We start from the raw sequence: 16,481 nt of genomic DNA, 5'->3' as shown, positions 1-16,481 counted from the left end.
TTTGGCAGCTTCCTTTTGGGGCGGCAACTCACGAGGGTCAAGTTGACTGACGCTGACATGGAAGTGTTGAGATGACATGCTTGTTTTCACCTTCGTATTTTGATAAAAGAAAAGCACTTCCCATCATTTGGTTTCTGACCTGCATTTGCTCTCCTTGGTGTCTACAATGCTCTCTAATTGCTTTGTCGCGGTGCTTCTGTTTTTTGTACTTGTCCTTGATCGAGTGAATGGTCGCCCAGCATGTTTAGGCTACAATTGTTCGTAAATGGCACAATGAAACGCAAAATGCTGCTGACGCACAAGCAGCCACCCAGTACTACCCAGAGTTGTTAGATGTCACCTTGAATGAATTGACGATTGGTCTTAATGGTCGATCATTCTCTAGCGTTGACCTTGTGAACGTATGCCAACGATCCGAGCATGGCTTGACCATCCGTGATGATTGATTTCGAATCAGGCATACATCGATCGGATCTTGGAGGTCAACAGCACACTTCACGCTGTGACAGAGATTAATCCCGACGCGATTGACATAGCGGCAGAACTTGACGCAGAGAGGGCAGCCGGGATCACTCGAGGTCCTTTGCATGGCATCCCAATAATCATCAAGGGCAATATAGCAACCAACGATAAATTGAGCACAAGTGCGGGTTCATTCGCTCTTCTTGGTGCTAAGGTGGCTTCTGACTCTACTATCGCATCAAAGTTGAGGGCAGCGGGAGCGATCATTTTGGGAAAATCGAACCTAAGCCAGTGGGCAAACTTTCGTTCCAACAATTCAACGAATGGCTGGAGTGCATATGGTGATCAGACTTTTGGCGCCTACTATCCAGAGCAAGATCCGAGCGGAAGCTCAAGTGGTAGCGGCGTTGTATCGTCTTTGGGGCTTGCGTTTGCTTCTCTGGGTACTGAGACAAGTGGCTCTATACTGAGTCCTGCCGAAGTTAACAATGTCGTTGGTATAAAGCCCACCGTGGGCCTAACGTCAAGATCTCTGGTTGTTCCGATCTCTGAGCATCAAGATACAATTGGCCCCATGGCGCGCACTGTGATAGATGCAGCTTATGTTTTACAAGCAATTGCAGGCAAGGACTCGCAAGACAACTACACCTCTGCACAGCCTTTCGATACGCCGCCAGATTATGTGGCTGCTTGTAAACAATCTGCCCTTGAAGGCGCCCGAATCGGTGTGCCTCGTAATCTGATTGACGAAACTCAGCTGCCTGATTCCACAAGCTTAGACTCATTCAATGCAGCGATTGAGGTTCTGAAAGCGGCCGGCGCCATCATTATCGACAACACTAACATCACAGCTTTTGCCTTGGACCAGCTAACTAACGGAGATAGTGTGATCACGGTCTTGGGCGCCGATTTTGTGGCGGATTTGCCAAAAGAGTACCTTTCCAAATTAACGACAAACCCGCAGAATGTACATACCCTTGAAGATGTGCGGAACTTTACGCAGAATTTACCAATTGAAGATTACCCAGACCGTGACACTGGCGTTTGGGACGATGCGCTTGATCTGGGATTCGATAATACTAGCCCGGAGTTCTGGGCGGCCTATCAATTAAACTTACAGATAGCAGGACCCGAAGGAATCACAGGCTTGCTCAGAAATTACAGCCTAGACGCGCTGATCTTGCCGACGAATTTTTCATATGCATTACCAGCACTTATTGGTAGCCCTGCTGTCACAGTGCCACTGGGTGCCTTCGACTCCAGTGAACCTGTCGTTCGAAATGACAGAGGCACTCTGGTTGAGACCGGTCCAAACATACCTTTTGGAATTAGCTTTCTGGGCGCAAAGTGGAGTGAGGCGTCTTTAATTGGATATGCATTTGCCTATGAGCAAAGGACAAAGATCAGAGAGCAAATAAAGCCGTATATTCTGCCGAGAACGGAAATTGTGCATGTTGTTCAGAACAACTGCAGCTGGACTCCTCCTACGGTGTACAAGAGACGGGTCAGTGGAAGCGTCAAGTAGCTCAGGTATTCATAATCATAGAACGTTCTGATTGACAAGGCGCTTTTTACCTCTCCAATATTGCCACATGTTTGATCCTGTGTGACATCGGCTGAGAAAAGGGGCACCGGCTAGAGCTGCCTCGCGCTATGTTCAGCCGCGCCAAGCGCCGTCAGATATAAACTACCTTCAAAGTAAATAGTCCTAAGTACCTCATGCATTTGCCGACCGATGGAGACTGAAGACGGAGCAGAAGCTTCGGTCGTTCGACCGAGGCCCACCGTCGTCGCAAAATCCTCTCAGAAGCCTCCTCCAGAGAAACACACGAGCATTAAGAATCGCAGCTTCGTGATCGCCTCATTTTGGCTAGTCGTATTGCTTTTGGGCTTTCCAGTATGGGTTTGGACGACTTCGATACATCGTGCACATCTACCTCTAGATGAGATGCTCGACTGGGCGAAGGGGAAGGTGAGGACTGCACTTTGAAGCCAGTACGCTTGCTGATTCCAGATTTAGGCTTGCAAGCCATCATTTCCTCTCCACATCACTATTGAGGCCCTATATATGAAGGAGGCGGAGGCAGTAAACTTCGTACGCATGACGCAGCATGCATTGGATGACCTCAGTGAATTCTCCATTCATCATCTTCGCCTCCGCCTTTCACCAAAGCGCAAAGAGGATGAAAGTGCTTTGACATCTGAGGCAACAGACTCGTCACATTCACAGAACCCTGATGAGGCACTGATCGTTCGCTTGGAAGCAGACAACAAGATATCAGCAATTTACTCAGAGCCTCCACGGCATTCTAAAGTGCTCCGTATTTTCTACCCATCCAATCAGACCCCATCAACTTCCTCAAGCTCATCCTTGCTGTCCAACTACCTAGCTTCCCAGCTGGAAGAAGTTTACGTGGAGGAGCGGGCTATCCTCGAGCATGTTTTAACGTCTGGCCTACCCCCCTTCGGACAACAGGCCCAGTCGTCGAACACAGCGTCTCGGGAACTACGAAATAGGCAGAGAAGGCTGCCCAATCCAGAGCTCTCGGGGAAGCTTGCGACCCGTATGGATAGGTCTTTGAAATACGCACCGACGTACCACATTACCATTTCACTCTTTACTCCCACAGCGCAGCCTTCTGCCTGGGATATCGAAGCCGCGATAGCGGATTACTTTGCGCCTCTCCTGAAGTTACTATCACCTGTTAGCACCTTCACTGTGGAGACCCAAATACAGCTGCATGCCCAATTCGCGCCCTCGGTCCATCTACCAGAATTCGATGAGCAGCAGAATTTCTGGACACTTCGTGAAGAGGATATCAGTGCCTTTATCAACGCAGCAGAATGGCCTTTAAGTCCAAGTCTTGGAGCGGGTCCTACTCTTAATTTCATCTTGTATGTGCCTGACGCCAAGAGCTCCCTCTCTTCGTAAGAGGAAGCCACGCCACCAATTGGCTTATTCCTCAGTGGGGAGGCATCGCTATACTCAACCCGTCGAATGGAAGCCAGGAGTTGCCCCCGAAATTGCCCAAAGAGACTCTACAGCCAGCACTCTTGACATTTTCTCACCAGCTACTATCATTCTTCGGCGTCCCTCAAAGCCCATCTTCCTTACCACTACAGTTGCAGACGTTGACACGTGTCAGGGCTGCTTCGCTTCTTCTGTCTGCATCTTCGACGATGGGTTCGCTTGCAAACTTGACTGTTGCTCTCCCTTCCATAGCGATCCCGGAGACCGTATCCTTTGCAGTCGATATTACACTTTCTCACCTCAGGCAGGCCTGTTCTGATCTCAAAGCGGGCAAGTTCGTGAAAGCACTTGAGCATGCAAGAGTTGCCGAGGAGCAGGCAGAGAAAGGATTCTTTGAGAAAAGCATGGTCGGTCAGGTCTACTTCCCAGATGAACACAAGGTTGCCGTCTATCTACCCCTCCTTGGACCTATCGGTGTGCCGCTGGTAATGAGCGCCCTCAAAGAAGTGAAAAGAATTGTGGCAGTGTACAGGGAAAGGAAATACGGTAGGTGAAGCCGCGGCTTTACTGTGTATCATTTATCTCGGGACCTGTAGAAGGTATCTCAAACCTCAAACGAGCTACCCGTTCCGGCGCCGAAGGCTTGGCCAGATGTTCTTCCATCGATCCACGTGCTCCCCGGCGCAGTCGAAGGTACCGGCAAGCAAACGAAAGCGGTTAGCGGGGCATTTGCACTATCATCATGGTACGCGTCATCATAGGAACAATGCCCACACCAAATGTGAACGATGCACATTGACAGATCCATAGTAGTGACTGAGGGTCGGCTTTGGCTTGCACGGCGTTCACTCTGAGAAGGCGAACGATTCGGAGGTACCTGCATGGGCCTAGAGTTGGGGTGATTGAAACCGTTTTAGACAGATCGAGCCAAGTATGATGGCAAACGGCAGGACGGTGAATCCGGGCAAGCTTAGCGCAAGTAGAGGGAAATGCCAGATTGCTTGTTTGTCCGGACATTTGCAGATCAACCTTAACACATTAATGTCGCAAGAAGGCAGACCCTGGACAAATTCATCATTAGGGTCTTACTACTGGAGGATGACAGTCAAATGTCGCATACCAGCAAGTGATCTTTGACGCCGTTACGAAATCAGTGGAAAGTGGTGAAGCGCGGAGGAGGGTGGGAATTGGGGCGCTTGGAGGGAGCGCGGGCAAGACTGCAGCTGCGCTGCATACAGACGTCTACCTAGCGTGACCTCACGCGAACGGCTGGACTAGGATGACCGAGAAATTTGGGGTAATAGTGGCAGACTCACATATTGGCATTTTGGCTGGGAGACGATCATTGCATCCTGCGAGCTTATCCACGCTCCCCGTCACCGGAGCTTGGCAGGGAGACAGATAGATATTATTTTAGTCATGTCTAGTGATGGGCTAGTCGAGAGATGCTAGATGCTTGGGGAACGAGTGAATTTATAGTCTGCTCGATGAAGAAGAATTTGGGCTGATCAGATGAGAGGGAAAAGATCTCGCGCATGGCATTGTACCTTTAGAGGCTAGCAGCAGGTTTCAAGATGGTTGAAGGGGAGGGGAGCAGGTCCATCTAGAAGACTAGAATTGGGCCCATCTCCGTTTTGCATCTGCTTGCCGACCCGTCCATCAAGCCATGTGGTGCTACGGGATGGGGGATGGGTGTGAGCGCGCGAGGGTGGGGCTTGTGCTTGTGCTTTTGCTTTTGCGGCTTGGAGCACGAAGGAAGAATGGGATGGGATGTAAGCGGCATGCAAGGGCAGCTCTGAGTGTCTGACCAGGGATTGATCCTGCTCTGCATGCTCCTCATTACATAGCAGAGCACCATCATGGATGGGGGGTCTGAGGGGTGGTGATTCTTGTTGTCTTGTTGTAGATGTAAGGGCAAAAGAGGGCAAAGAGGGCAAAGAGGGCAAAGAGGGCAAGGAGGGCAAGGAGGGCAAGCGCACTGGGGAGTCTTTGGAGTTGGAGATTCCGGTAGTCATGATGAAGACGTTAGCTTGACATCTTCTGGCCGGGGGGCCATACAGCGGTCTGACTTGCTTGACTTGTTACGAAATAGTTGAAACTCGCTCGGAGGCAGCTCGCTCGGCTTCTTCTTATTCGACTATCTGCACTGGCAATATCTCTCTCGCAATTCTATTGATAATATCCGGGTAGACTTACCTAAGGCCCTCCTTCCCTCCCCAAACATAACGCATCCGTCGCCCACGTTGAGTACTCTGCTTCTGCGTGCTCTGGTCTCAGGCCACGTCAATCGCACAGCAGGATCCAATCTGTTATGCAATCGGTCAATTGACTTGACTCGCTAACGATATACCTGCCAAATCGATTCTCTATCCTGTGCCGTAATCGTGCGGCCTCTGCCACCGCCTTCACCTTGGCCTTGAAACACCCAAACTTTCCGAACTTGCTCAGAGGGGAGCTGCTCTCTATACTCCCGGCAGATACTAAGCAGGACCAGCGCTTGATGGCAACACTCCGTCGTCGATAGCGCTGAGCAACCTGGCTGTCCTCCACCTTATCAGCACGCCAATCCTCTGCCGAACCTCCTAGAGATCATTTATCGCCCCTTGAAGCTGTCTGTCTCATAAGGTGCAATCTTGCGCAAGAAAAGAGAGACGCAGTGCCTGAGGCCGCGGAGACTCGTCTGACACTCTTACAAGAAAAAAACAGTCATACTTGTCGAACGGAAATCTGGTAGCCCTTTCCCTCCTGGCTGCTCACCATGTCTGGACGTAGCGCCTATGTGCGCGCAAAGAACAACCAACAAGCTGGCGGTGGTGGTCGACAGACCTCATTCAAGCAATACTCGGATTTTGCACCAGACGAACCCTACATCTACGGCTACACAGGTCCACCACATGGCATGACAAGACCTGTCGCTTCTTCGAGCAACTCGTATGTCTCACATCCTCCTCCTCATCTGCGCCGGCGGTCACATTCCTCTGCCGGAAGTGTCTATGGCCATCCTGGTGCTCCCCACCTGCACAAGCCTCGACCAATCGTCATCGCATCGGCCATTGAGAAGAGCGATTTCCGAACGCACCTCGATGGAATGAGCTCGACGTTGAGAGGAAAGCTGGGTGGGTTGATGAAGGTCAACAAGAAGGATGCAACCCCTTCGGACAAGCCCAGGCGTCGGCCAGAGACATCTTCAGCCGACTCGGAATTCGAGTTCAATTCAAGAAGCACCGAGCTTACGACTCCTTCAGTTGGCGCAGTACCGTCGTTGACTAATAGCACTGCACCCTCCGAAGGATTGGAACCCGGAAAGTTGAGCACGCATCATTCATACTCATTGCCGACACGTCAGAGACAAACTCAAGAGGCTGTAATTCACAAGATTAGGAGATTTGAAGGAGGTGGTAAGCTACCGCAGCTCGGATGGAAGTCGTTATCCAATGTAAGTCTCAAGATAACCCCCAGGCTCCATCCGTGATATTGACCGCAACGCAGAATCCCGAGCTGTGGGACGAAAGCGGCGACACCTTCGTCTACATGTACATGCGAGGCTCTAAGACCAAGCCGCCTCCGTCCTTCCGCATCGACTCGAGAGTAATCTATGAATCCGGGCCTGCATTCTTCATTGATCAATTAGAGAACGTACAAGAGCCGGAAGGCTGGCCTCGATTCGCTCCCAATGGGGATGACATGGACATGGATGACCCAACAGAATATCACGGAGAAGTCTTTGGTGGTGCTCGCTCCCCGACCATGCTACGATCTGATACCAGTGCCAGCGACGTGATACGACCTGCCGGCCCAAAAAGACAATGGACTCAGAAAGCGCCTCCTGGTATTAATTACGAACTTTACATACCTTGGCCTGGCGCCGAGACTGGGATTCACTCAACTATATGGCACATCACTACCCGAAATTACTTCGCCGTCATGTACGATGCCAGTGCTCTTGTCGGTACCACGCTGCTCGAGGCTTTGACCAAAATCTTTGAACGTGTGAAGGCCAATCCTGACTATCTTGACAGGAGTGTTAGTAGAGTAGCATGGATCACCGACTACATTGTTCGTCACAAATTCGATGATGTTCGAAACAACCCTTCCTATGCTGCTTCGCTACTTGCATTTAGCGAGATTCCGGACATACAGTGGCGAGAAGGCTACATCGAGGCGTTCGTGCACTGTGTGGGTATGTTGGATCTTGGATTGCAAACTATCCCCGAATGGAAATACATCACTCCTCAAACAAAGATGTTCCTGCAAAATGCCAGCATGGAAATAGAAGAGCGAATCCACCGCGCTCAAGGCTGGCTTCTCACCTTCGATTTCACTGAACTATGGCCAGTCACCGTCAGCACCCAATCCGCCGCAAGGGGCTGCTTTGACCGGTTGAGGAAGTGGTTTTGCAAGTACTATGAGAACGCATTCTTGCATTGGCCGCCAACACATGATATGACATGGTTGACAAGGGACATGGTTGTTCGCTTGGCGGACGACTTCTACAGTCTTTATGACTACCTTGTTGACCGTGACATTATCTTCGATGGCTCAGAATATCGACCCGGTCAGAAGTGGGCCATAACATCGCGCAGTGGGCAGAATTTCCGTGCCGACTCGTACGAACTTCCTATCACCGATATGCTTACAAATTTCGACAATAGCAACAATCTCCCTCACATACCTCACCCATACCCCCTGACGCCTACTAGTGTTCCCGTCGCCTCTAAACCGAAGTCCGCATTTTCCCTGAAGAAAGGCCCGACGCAAGCAGAACAGCTAGCACAGACACGACGAAAAGCGCTCTCCTACGCCGAAGCTTCCAACGTCTACACCCTCCGCGACCAATACATGCATACTGACCTCGTCACTAATTTCATTCGTTTCGAACAATCCGACTCGGTCGAAGGGCTTGACCCGTTCGAAGCTCGTCGAGGCCGATGGGTCCTCATATACGGTATACTTCAAATTCTTGCGACAATCAGCGTGGACTCACCCAATCTGCGCTATCGAGATGGCGCACAATATCATCTGTGCCCGCAAATGAAAGGTGTCGTTCCATGGGCCGAACGTGGCGCTCCACCGGAGGAAGAACCAGAGCACATGCGCTCCCATTGCTGGACAGTGCCACACACCTGGGGCCCAGCTCAACCCAAAGCCCGACCAAATGCACACAAGCCGATACTCTGGGGTCAGTACGGCGATGGTCGGTCTCGATATAACGACGACTCGGCAACGGCAACTGTGAAGCACGAGGGCTCACTCCCAGCCTTTGGAGCTGCAGCTACTGGTAAGACTGTAACGGACGTCAACACGAGCCGCAAACGGGCAGAGGAATGGGTCAACAGTACACCAACAAATGCCGGAGACGTGACGAGCGAGACAGGCATGACGATCGATACAGCGGATCAGATGGCGTTGAGCGAGAGAACGGGGTCTGCGGGCAATGCAGCCAAGAGCACGAAAAGTGGACGAGAAACAAGCCCGGGTAGCGTCAACGATATCTATGAGAACGAGAGCTTGAAGCTGGAAGCTAGGCGAAGAAGAGCGAAGGTGCATGGGTTCACGGATTTTGAGCCCCCGAAGGAATGGTGAGGAGTGAATGCTTGCTATTTGCCTTTGCGGATATAGTCGTTATGTGCATGAGGCTATATCTTCGCATTTGCCTGCGTCATGCTCAGGAGTCGGAGCTTTTTTCTATGTTTCTACGGCTCTGACATATACACGGCGGGATGAAGTTGTGAGACTCGAGAAAGACTCGCGTCAGATGCTATGTTGATGACGGCTTGGAGGAAACGAACAGAGAATGATGTTGGAAGAAAGCTGATGCTAGCATGACCTGGGGTTACTTTACTGCGTGGAAGCAGCGGCGTTGTCTGTAACGGCGTCGTTTGAGATATGTGTATACAATAATACCCCAAGGATAGCTTGTCTTTATGGCTGGAAGTACCGGCTTAATTATACGCAATGTTCTCGTTCCGGCACATTTTTCCTGAATTGGAGATGTTTCGCTGTTATGCTTTGATCCACTTGATTCTCTGACTTGATTCTCAGACATGAAATGATCGGGATCGAAATCGAGGACAGCTGTCACGGAGAGTACAAGCAGTCTTGCAGTGGGAGTTCCCAGAGCCCTCTCATTACGACGTGGCATCATGCTGATGTGTATAATGGTGATAATGCTATAACGTACGTCCGGCGAACAAAAAGCCAAATCAGAAGTGCAGAATCCTATGATCTGAAGAACCTAAGCACAAGGATGAGAATTTACTCGTGACATTAGAAAGCAACCGTCTTTCATCATTAACTAGTTATTTAAGTCCAACAGACAGCGACACTGTATGCTACCTTCCTTCAAGTCCACGATTAATTTACAGTCCCCATCCCTTCCCCAGTATCTGTCTGTGTATGTATGAGGAGCAGGTACCTATCTATATTGTTGTTGTTAATCAAGGGTATCTTTGAGTGCGTTATGCAAGCAAAATGAAGTCCAGGTCCAACAGAATAAGTGATTTGAGGATAGCGATTCGGTACCATTGCTTCCTTACGACAATAATGAGAACGCCGTGCCAGGTTGAAGTGTCTTTTGAAGGAAATTGAAACGCTGATCTACGTGCATATGTGCGTATATGCGGAGCGACAACGGTCGTGCATATGCAGCCATATTCGCACGTAACGTTGGGGGTGCGTCGTGCCGCCGCGGCCTTTTCTCCCCAAAAGCCTTCGTCATCGTGATGCAATATCTCTCAGAACAGTCCCCCAGAGGACGCAAACCCCTACCCACCCCTCTCGTCTTATGAATTATCTCCAATCTTCCTCGTCGTATCCCCACCATCCCAAACTCCGCCACCCACAGCTTTGCTAATACCCACTCCCAGCGCTGTCGCCACGCCTATCAGCACCAATGCAATCAAGATCTGGAATACAAGTCTCTGCTTCTTGCTCAACCGCCGATACGGGGCACAAAATCTCGACCCTCTGATCGTGCCAGTGAGATTATGTCTCTTCTGGCAGCGGCCGGAAGGGTTAGAAGGCCACATTGTATGTGCTTTCCTCAAGCCTCCGGTCCCCCCGAGTCGTAGCTTTCCGCCATCTTCTGCCTCTGGTCCGTCTTGACTGTAAGGTGGTGGGAACGGTGGTTGCTGGTCAGCCGACGCATCTTTGTTGGCTGCAGCACTTCCATAGCTACTCGAGTGATGCGGTGTCTTGGGTCTCTGAAGTGTAGTCCGTGAGGCATTGTTTGAGGCGAGGGTGGAGGAAGGTTCGTGGATCTGGATGTGTACCCGGGACTCGGATTTTCGTTGCTCGAGGGAGGTACGGGTTGGTGGGTGCGAATAGAAGGGGGAGAAAGGGTTGGTGGAGTTGTAGGTAGGTTGCTGATTTTCCTTCTCGGCTTGAGAGGCAGTGGAGTTGGTCGTAGCGAGGGAAATTAGGGAGGGATTGGTGTGGGTGTTGGGGAGGTTTGAGGGTGGGGAGAGGGTGAGGGGTGGCGTTTCATCGTGGGAAGACATTGGGTTTGTATTGTCCCAGTGTTGTTGAATTGTATCGACTGAGGAACAGTTGAGGGACGATTAGAATTAGTTAGCAGTCGTCGTCGTCGTAGAGCTTCCACGAAAGCCAGTAGTTTGAGAAAGTGGAAAGGAGAGAATAAATGCAAGACTGTCAGGTGATCACTTAGACTTCGAGGTCTTCATCTATTAGAAATGAACGAAAGAAAGAAAGAAAGAAAGAGAGAAAGATTAGAACGACAACATATCAAATGAAGGTGAAGGAGATTGTGGAGGAGAGCATGCAGACGAGAATGCAGTGAGTCCCAAAAGAGAGCTCGCTCCCCGCGCGAGGCCCGGAAGGGTCAAGCCCCAATTGAGAATTTCTTGGGGCACGTCATGCCCTGCAATTTGGCCCCTTAGCACCCGCTTTTCGGCGCCTTCTTAAGCTTCTTTTGGGCGTCTGGGGCCCTTCGGCAACCCCCCCAGCGACATCTGGTGCCTATCACTGCTCTTCCTTCCTCTGTGATTGCTACGATGCTACCATCAGAGCTGTTCGAGTGAGTTGAAGCCAAGCTGGTGTTCTCGCACAGTACTGTAGAGTCACTACATAAGACAATCCTATCCGAAACGGTCTATGATATTCCTCCGTCGTACTTTTACCGCTAAATGCGCCGTTCAACAAGGTCTCCAAACGGTCATCTCTCATGCCATACTTGCTCGGTCAAAGTCTTCCCTACGAATACCACTCTGTTCGCACATGCCCCGGAATATGCCACCATCTTTCCAGAGAGCTAATGGTGTATCAAGCTCCACGATTCTGCCCTGATCCATCACGCAGATTCTGTCGTACCCAATGATTGTCTTCAGCCGGTGGGCAATGCATAGCAGTGTCTTACCCTTGAAAGCTAGCGCCATCGTTCTTTGAATCTTTTGATCCGTTTCCATGTCTACGCTGCTCGTTGCCTCATCACAGACAACGATACGTGATCCTCGGACCAGAGCACGAGCCAAGGCCATAAGTTGGCGCTGGCCAAGAGAATAGTTGAGGCCCTCTTCCTCCACTACGGCGTCCAGGTGGATCCGTCCAGGATGCCTATCGTCCACCTGCGCGTTGTCTTCCACAAGATCTGCCTGTCGTAAGGCTGACCAAAGCTCAAGATCGGAATGCTCGTCGAAGGGATCGAGGTTGGATCGAATTGTACCTCGGAAAAGCGTCGGGTCCTGGGGTACTATTGCTAGGCGAGTTCGGAGGTCCTTGAGACCAATGGTGTTGATATTGATGCCGTCGATGTTGATGTTTCCCCCACATAGCTCGATGATCCGGAACAAGGTCGACATAATGCTTGACTTTCCAGCGCCAGTCCGTCCGACAATGCCAATCCTTTCACCCCCAGCAACGGTCATGTTGAGACCTTGAAGCACCATTGGTAGACCTTCGCGGTAACGCATCTGGACTTCATTGAAGACAATCTCGCCCTTCTCGGGCCAACGGTCGGGAACATCTTTGAGCACAAGTGGTGCCTCTTCCTCCAGTTGGTTGCCATAGTAATGGATGCGCTCAGTCGCATTCATCGCGTTTTCAACTTCGGCAAGTTGACGGACCGTGAATTGAATCATTTGAACAATTGAGAGAATGTATGAGAGGACTAGGCCTCCAATGCTGGGATTGACGCTGAATCGTGAAGTCACAACTAAAATACCGGTTGTGAATACGAGAATGTTGCCAATCGCATCTAATCGAACTGCCAACCATCTTTGATTTGAAAATGTGAGATAATATGCCGAATCCATTTGATCAATGGCCTTCTTTACTGTTTCGATGAAGTGTTGCTGAAGACCGTAGGCGCGGATGCTCGAGGTACCAGACACTGCTTCGCCGAATCGAGAGAATACCTCAGAGCGGAGTACGGCCTCATGCCGTTTGACCTCTCGAGCAGACGCTCTGTAGTAGGATGCAGAGAAGAGAAACATGAGGAAAAGGGGGCCTAAAGCGATCGCAAAATAGTGAAAATAAGTGATGATGAGGATGAAAACGGATACAATCATGGCCAGTGTGAAGAGATACATTCGCATCGCGTCTGTAAGATTGTTGTCCATGATGTCAACGTCCTTCGAAAAGCGATTAGTGATTCGCCCCAAAGGCGTAGTGTCGAAGAAGCTCATCGGAGCTCTCATGACTCGGGACATTGCCCGTTTGAGAAGTACTCGTGACGACCTCGTGCCTAATACGGAAAGAGTCACAGAGAACATGAACATCAACAAAGCTTGCATAACTCCAAGCCCAGCATATGCGCCAATGTACTGTCCCCTGGAGAAGCCAAATTTGTTGGAAGTCCACCACGAGAGCCAGAGGCTAGTGGCGATATTGGAGCCTTGAGATAGAATCAAGAAGAAGAGTGTAAGTGGACCATACCAGATAGACCCGCTCGCAGCAACATATGCTTGGTAGATACTCCATGGTACTGCTTTTACGGCTCGTTCTTCCTGCTGCATGAGCGCAGCACCGCGCTTTGAGGTCTTCTTTTTCTTGGGTTCGTCAATGAGCACTTCCTTGTCCGTTTTGACATTTTCCTCTACCTTTTCTTCTTGCGCAGTCGTAGCCATGAGTCTCTGAAAGCTTTCACTACCCTTCATTAGATTATCAAAGGTATCGAGAGCTTCGATGTGACCTTCCTGCATCACAATAATTCTGTCACAACGCCTCAGAACGTGCAATTGATGAGTGGCCAGAATCCGACACTTGTCTTTCAGTAGACCACAGATAGCCTCGTCAAAAATGTGTCGTCCAACGTGAGCGTCAACAGCTGAAAGTGGGTCGTCCATAAGGATGAGATCACTGTTGAAATATATAGCTCTTGCAATGTTCAGTCGTTGTTTCTGACCTCCAGAAACCGTAATGCCTCGCTCTCCAATCTCTGTGAGATCGCCATAGGGTAGCATGTCAATATCTGGCCGTAGAGCACAAGCGTCTATTACAGCGTCATACCATCGACGGTCAAAGTCCTTCCCAAACACGATGTTCTCTTTGAAAGACGCGTTTTGGATCCAGGCATACTGTGGACAAAAGGCCCGACTGGCACCCATCATAACATTCCCTCTAGTCCGTCGCATGTCACCAGCGAGAGCTGCCAACAGAGAGCTTTTCCCTGAGCCAACTCCACCAATGACTGCGATCAATTCATTACGGCCGACTGAAAATTGCATGTCATGCAATTTAAAAGGCTCACGTTGAGTGGCATTGCTATGAGTGTCCACAGTATCCGTCAGGCTGCTCGTCTTAGGTTTCTCCTTCGATTTGGCTGCTGACTTGATGTCTTTAATTTGCCTGCTCTTGCTCTTGTCTTCTTCTTGGCTAACGGTTCGCTCCCATGTGAAGTCTGCACGATCCATCGAAACGGCGGACTTACCATCCATCTCCCAAGTAAAATCATCATGCTGTTCCTCAGCAATTAGAAAGTCCTGAATTCTGCCCAAAGATGCCCATGCATCGGTGACCTGCCCAATCACAAGTGGAAGAAGATTGAGTGGCATGCGGAGTGAGTTAAAAAGGGCTAGAGAAGAAAAAATTGGTGCAGGATCAAGGACGTGCTTCGACAGGCTGTAAGTGATAAAGCTGAGCATGGAAGCAAAGATAGGAAGCGACATTGAGACAGCATTGATAGCGTTTCGAATTGTAAGTAGGACTTGAATGGCCCTGATTTCGCGTTTCCGGATTGAGTTAATGCGATCTAGAAATGCGCTCTCCCATCCGAAATACTTGACAAATCGGACGGACTGAAGGATTTCTTGTGTCAGTGACACTCGCTGGTCCGTGATTTTATTGATGTTTCGTCTTCGCCTAAACAGGCTTTTGATGGCCTCTGTCAGCAGCGGTATACCGATGACAAGTAGCGAAAACCCAGCAAGGGCTGAATACGTCAAATTCACAAGGAGGACGGCCAGAGTGATTAGTATGGCGATGGGACTGGTCCAAATCATGTGCATCATGCCACAAGCTTGGTCCACCCGATATGTGTCTGTCGACATTAGGTTGACTATCTTCCCATTACCCCAACCCTGCCCATCACCAGCAACACCAGCTGCATTGTCAGGCGTGCCTTTCGGGCCAGATTTGGTTGAACTTCGACCTCTGAACATTCGCATGAAGATATTCATTTTGTCATCAGGCGTCTTCTTTATACCATCCGTAGATTCTTGATGTTGAATGTCTTGAATTGCTCGACCACCGGCCTTTGCTCGACCCGAAATCTTCATTGCTTTCTCAAATATAGTCTCAATTAACACTGCTCTTGATTGTCCACCGACCATTTGGCCTCGATATATGAAATGGTTGGTCCCGAACGATTGAGCGACCTGCATGAAAGAAATTCCAATGACAAGACCAATACCGTTGGCAATATGGGGGGCCGCTGTGTGCGCTTGTTGGGCAACGTATGCTTTGGCAGCAAAGGAGATAAGATAGCGCAAAACGAATGGAGATAGCACCTGCAATATACTGGATAGGAGCTGACACACGCCTCCTAGCCATATTTCGAATTGGAAGGTTTCATGCAACGCCCAGAGAAGGGGATAGCGGTCTCCCCTTTCCACTCGTCTTCGAAACGAGGCATTTAATGTTGCTGAGAGAACTTCCGCACTGCGGTTGGGGTTCACAAGCCAGATGTCGTTAAGCTCCAGCGGCCGCTGGTAGCCTTTCGACATCAAAGGTGCCATCCATTGAAAGGTCGCTAAACTTAAGAAAGTGGCTGTGTATTCCCTGGACACCGTCCTTTCCTTTGGAATACTCGGCTTCGCTGACCGCTTCAGAGGGTTGAGGCGTTTGTACCATGATTTGTGATCCCGTGTGACGGGGGCAGCAGATTCCACTGTCAATGTGGAGGTCGTGGTTGTTGTAGTGAGAGTTCTTCTGGCATGAGGTATCTCTGTACCTTCCTTCTCTCTACGCTTCTCGTCATACTCCTGTTTTTCAATCTCGGAGATCGTGGACTCGGTATCGGTGGCAAAGGTATGGAGTGGGTCCGCGGCGACTGGCTCAGAAGGTACCTCTTGGTGGGCAGCGGCCTCAAGATCTGTAGACGCATATTCCTTTCCTCCTTCCGCCATGGCTTCTGAAATTCTTTGCTGGCTGAGTGGTAGAGAGACAGAGGCGTGATAGCCACAGAGGCTAAATAGCCTTCCATTGTAGGCAGGTGCATTTCAGATAGAGCGCTTGCCCTGGGAGACCGAGTGGTGACGACTGCTTGCCCCCGCAAACGGGTCTAGTCCCGGCCTTAAAGGTGGAACTCTTCACACCGAGTCACCGCTCAGGCGGCACCTAAGTCCTAGAATCGTGAAAATGGCCTGAAGGCGGTTTAGCTACAGATGTCTCGGATGCCGAGCCAATGCGCATTGGTCACTTGAGTATCTGCTGTCTTTCACTGATTAGAAATTCGGATCCGGCTAGTGGTCAACCCGCGCAACGCAAGCCTGAGAAGCCTGGACGGCGACGGGTAGCCGTCGACTTGGCTCTCAAACATGCAGGAGATCTTGCGAAGCCACGACATATCTGCAATATCGGAGTCTGCATCATC

The 16,481-nt window shown here is 50.3% G+C and overlaps 5 protein-coding genes across 5 annotated transcripts; 3 read left to right on the top strand and 2 right to left on the bottom strand.

Annotated features, from left to right (window-relative positions):
- Positions 1-166: 166 nt before the first annotated feature.
- Positions 167-1,987, top strand: KY384_001922 (uncharacterized protein; the record flags this gene model as incomplete). Its single annotated transcript, XM_044810448.1, has 2 exons — positions 167-223; positions 458-1,987. The coding sequence occupies 2 exons, from the start codon at positions 167-169 to the stop codon at positions 1,985-1,987; spliced, it is 1,587 nt and encodes a 528-aa protein (XP_044672422.1).
- A 576-nt stretch (positions 1,988-2,563) lies between these two features.
- On the top strand, positions 2,564-3,987 carry KY384_001921 (uncharacterized protein; the record flags this gene model as incomplete). The annotated part of the gene is made up of 2 exons (XM_044810447.1): positions 2,564-3,357; positions 3,609-3,987. The coding sequence occupies 2 exons, from the start codon at positions 2,564-2,566 to the stop codon at positions 3,985-3,987; spliced, it is 1,173 nt and encodes a 390-aa protein (XP_044672421.1).
- Positions 3,988-6,191: 2,204 nt separating this feature from the next.
- Positions 6,192-9,016, top strand: KY384_001920 (uncharacterized protein; the record flags this gene model as incomplete). Its single annotated transcript, XM_044810446.1, has 2 exons — positions 6,192-6,869; positions 6,893-9,016. The coding sequence occupies 2 exons, from the start codon at positions 6,192-6,194 to the stop codon at positions 9,014-9,016; spliced, it is 2,802 nt and encodes a 933-aa protein (XP_044672420.1).
- A 1,199-nt stretch (positions 9,017-10,215) lies between these two features.
- Positions 10,216-10,932, bottom strand: KY384_001919 (uncharacterized protein; the record flags this gene model as incomplete). Its single annotated transcript, XM_044810445.1, has 1 exon — positions 10,216-10,932. One exon carries the CDS (start codon positions 10,930-10,932, stop codon positions 10,216-10,218), a length of 717 nt encoding a protein of 238 aa, XP_044672419.1.
- A 681-nt stretch (positions 10,933-11,613) lies between these two features.
- Positions 11,614-16,014, bottom strand: KY384_001918 (uncharacterized protein; the record flags this gene model as incomplete). Its single annotated transcript, XM_044810444.1, has 1 exon — positions 11,614-16,014. The coding sequence occupies one exon, from the start codon at positions 16,012-16,014 to the stop codon at positions 11,614-11,616; it is 4,401 nt and encodes a 1,466-aa protein (XP_044672418.1).
- Between the last annotated feature and the right edge of the window lie 467 nt (positions 16,015-16,481).

The sequence above is a fragment of the Bacidia gigantensis genome (genome assembly GCF_019456465.1).
Source record: "Bacidia gigantensis strain McMullin 20006 chromosome Unknown contig_134, whole genome shotgun sequence".
Classification (NCBI taxonomy): Eukaryota; Fungi; Ascomycota; class Lecanoromycetes; order Lecanorales; family Ramalinaceae; genus Bacidia; species Bacidia gigantensis.
Note: the sequence above shows the minus strand (reverse complement) of the source record. Positions and strands in the feature narration are given on the sequence as shown.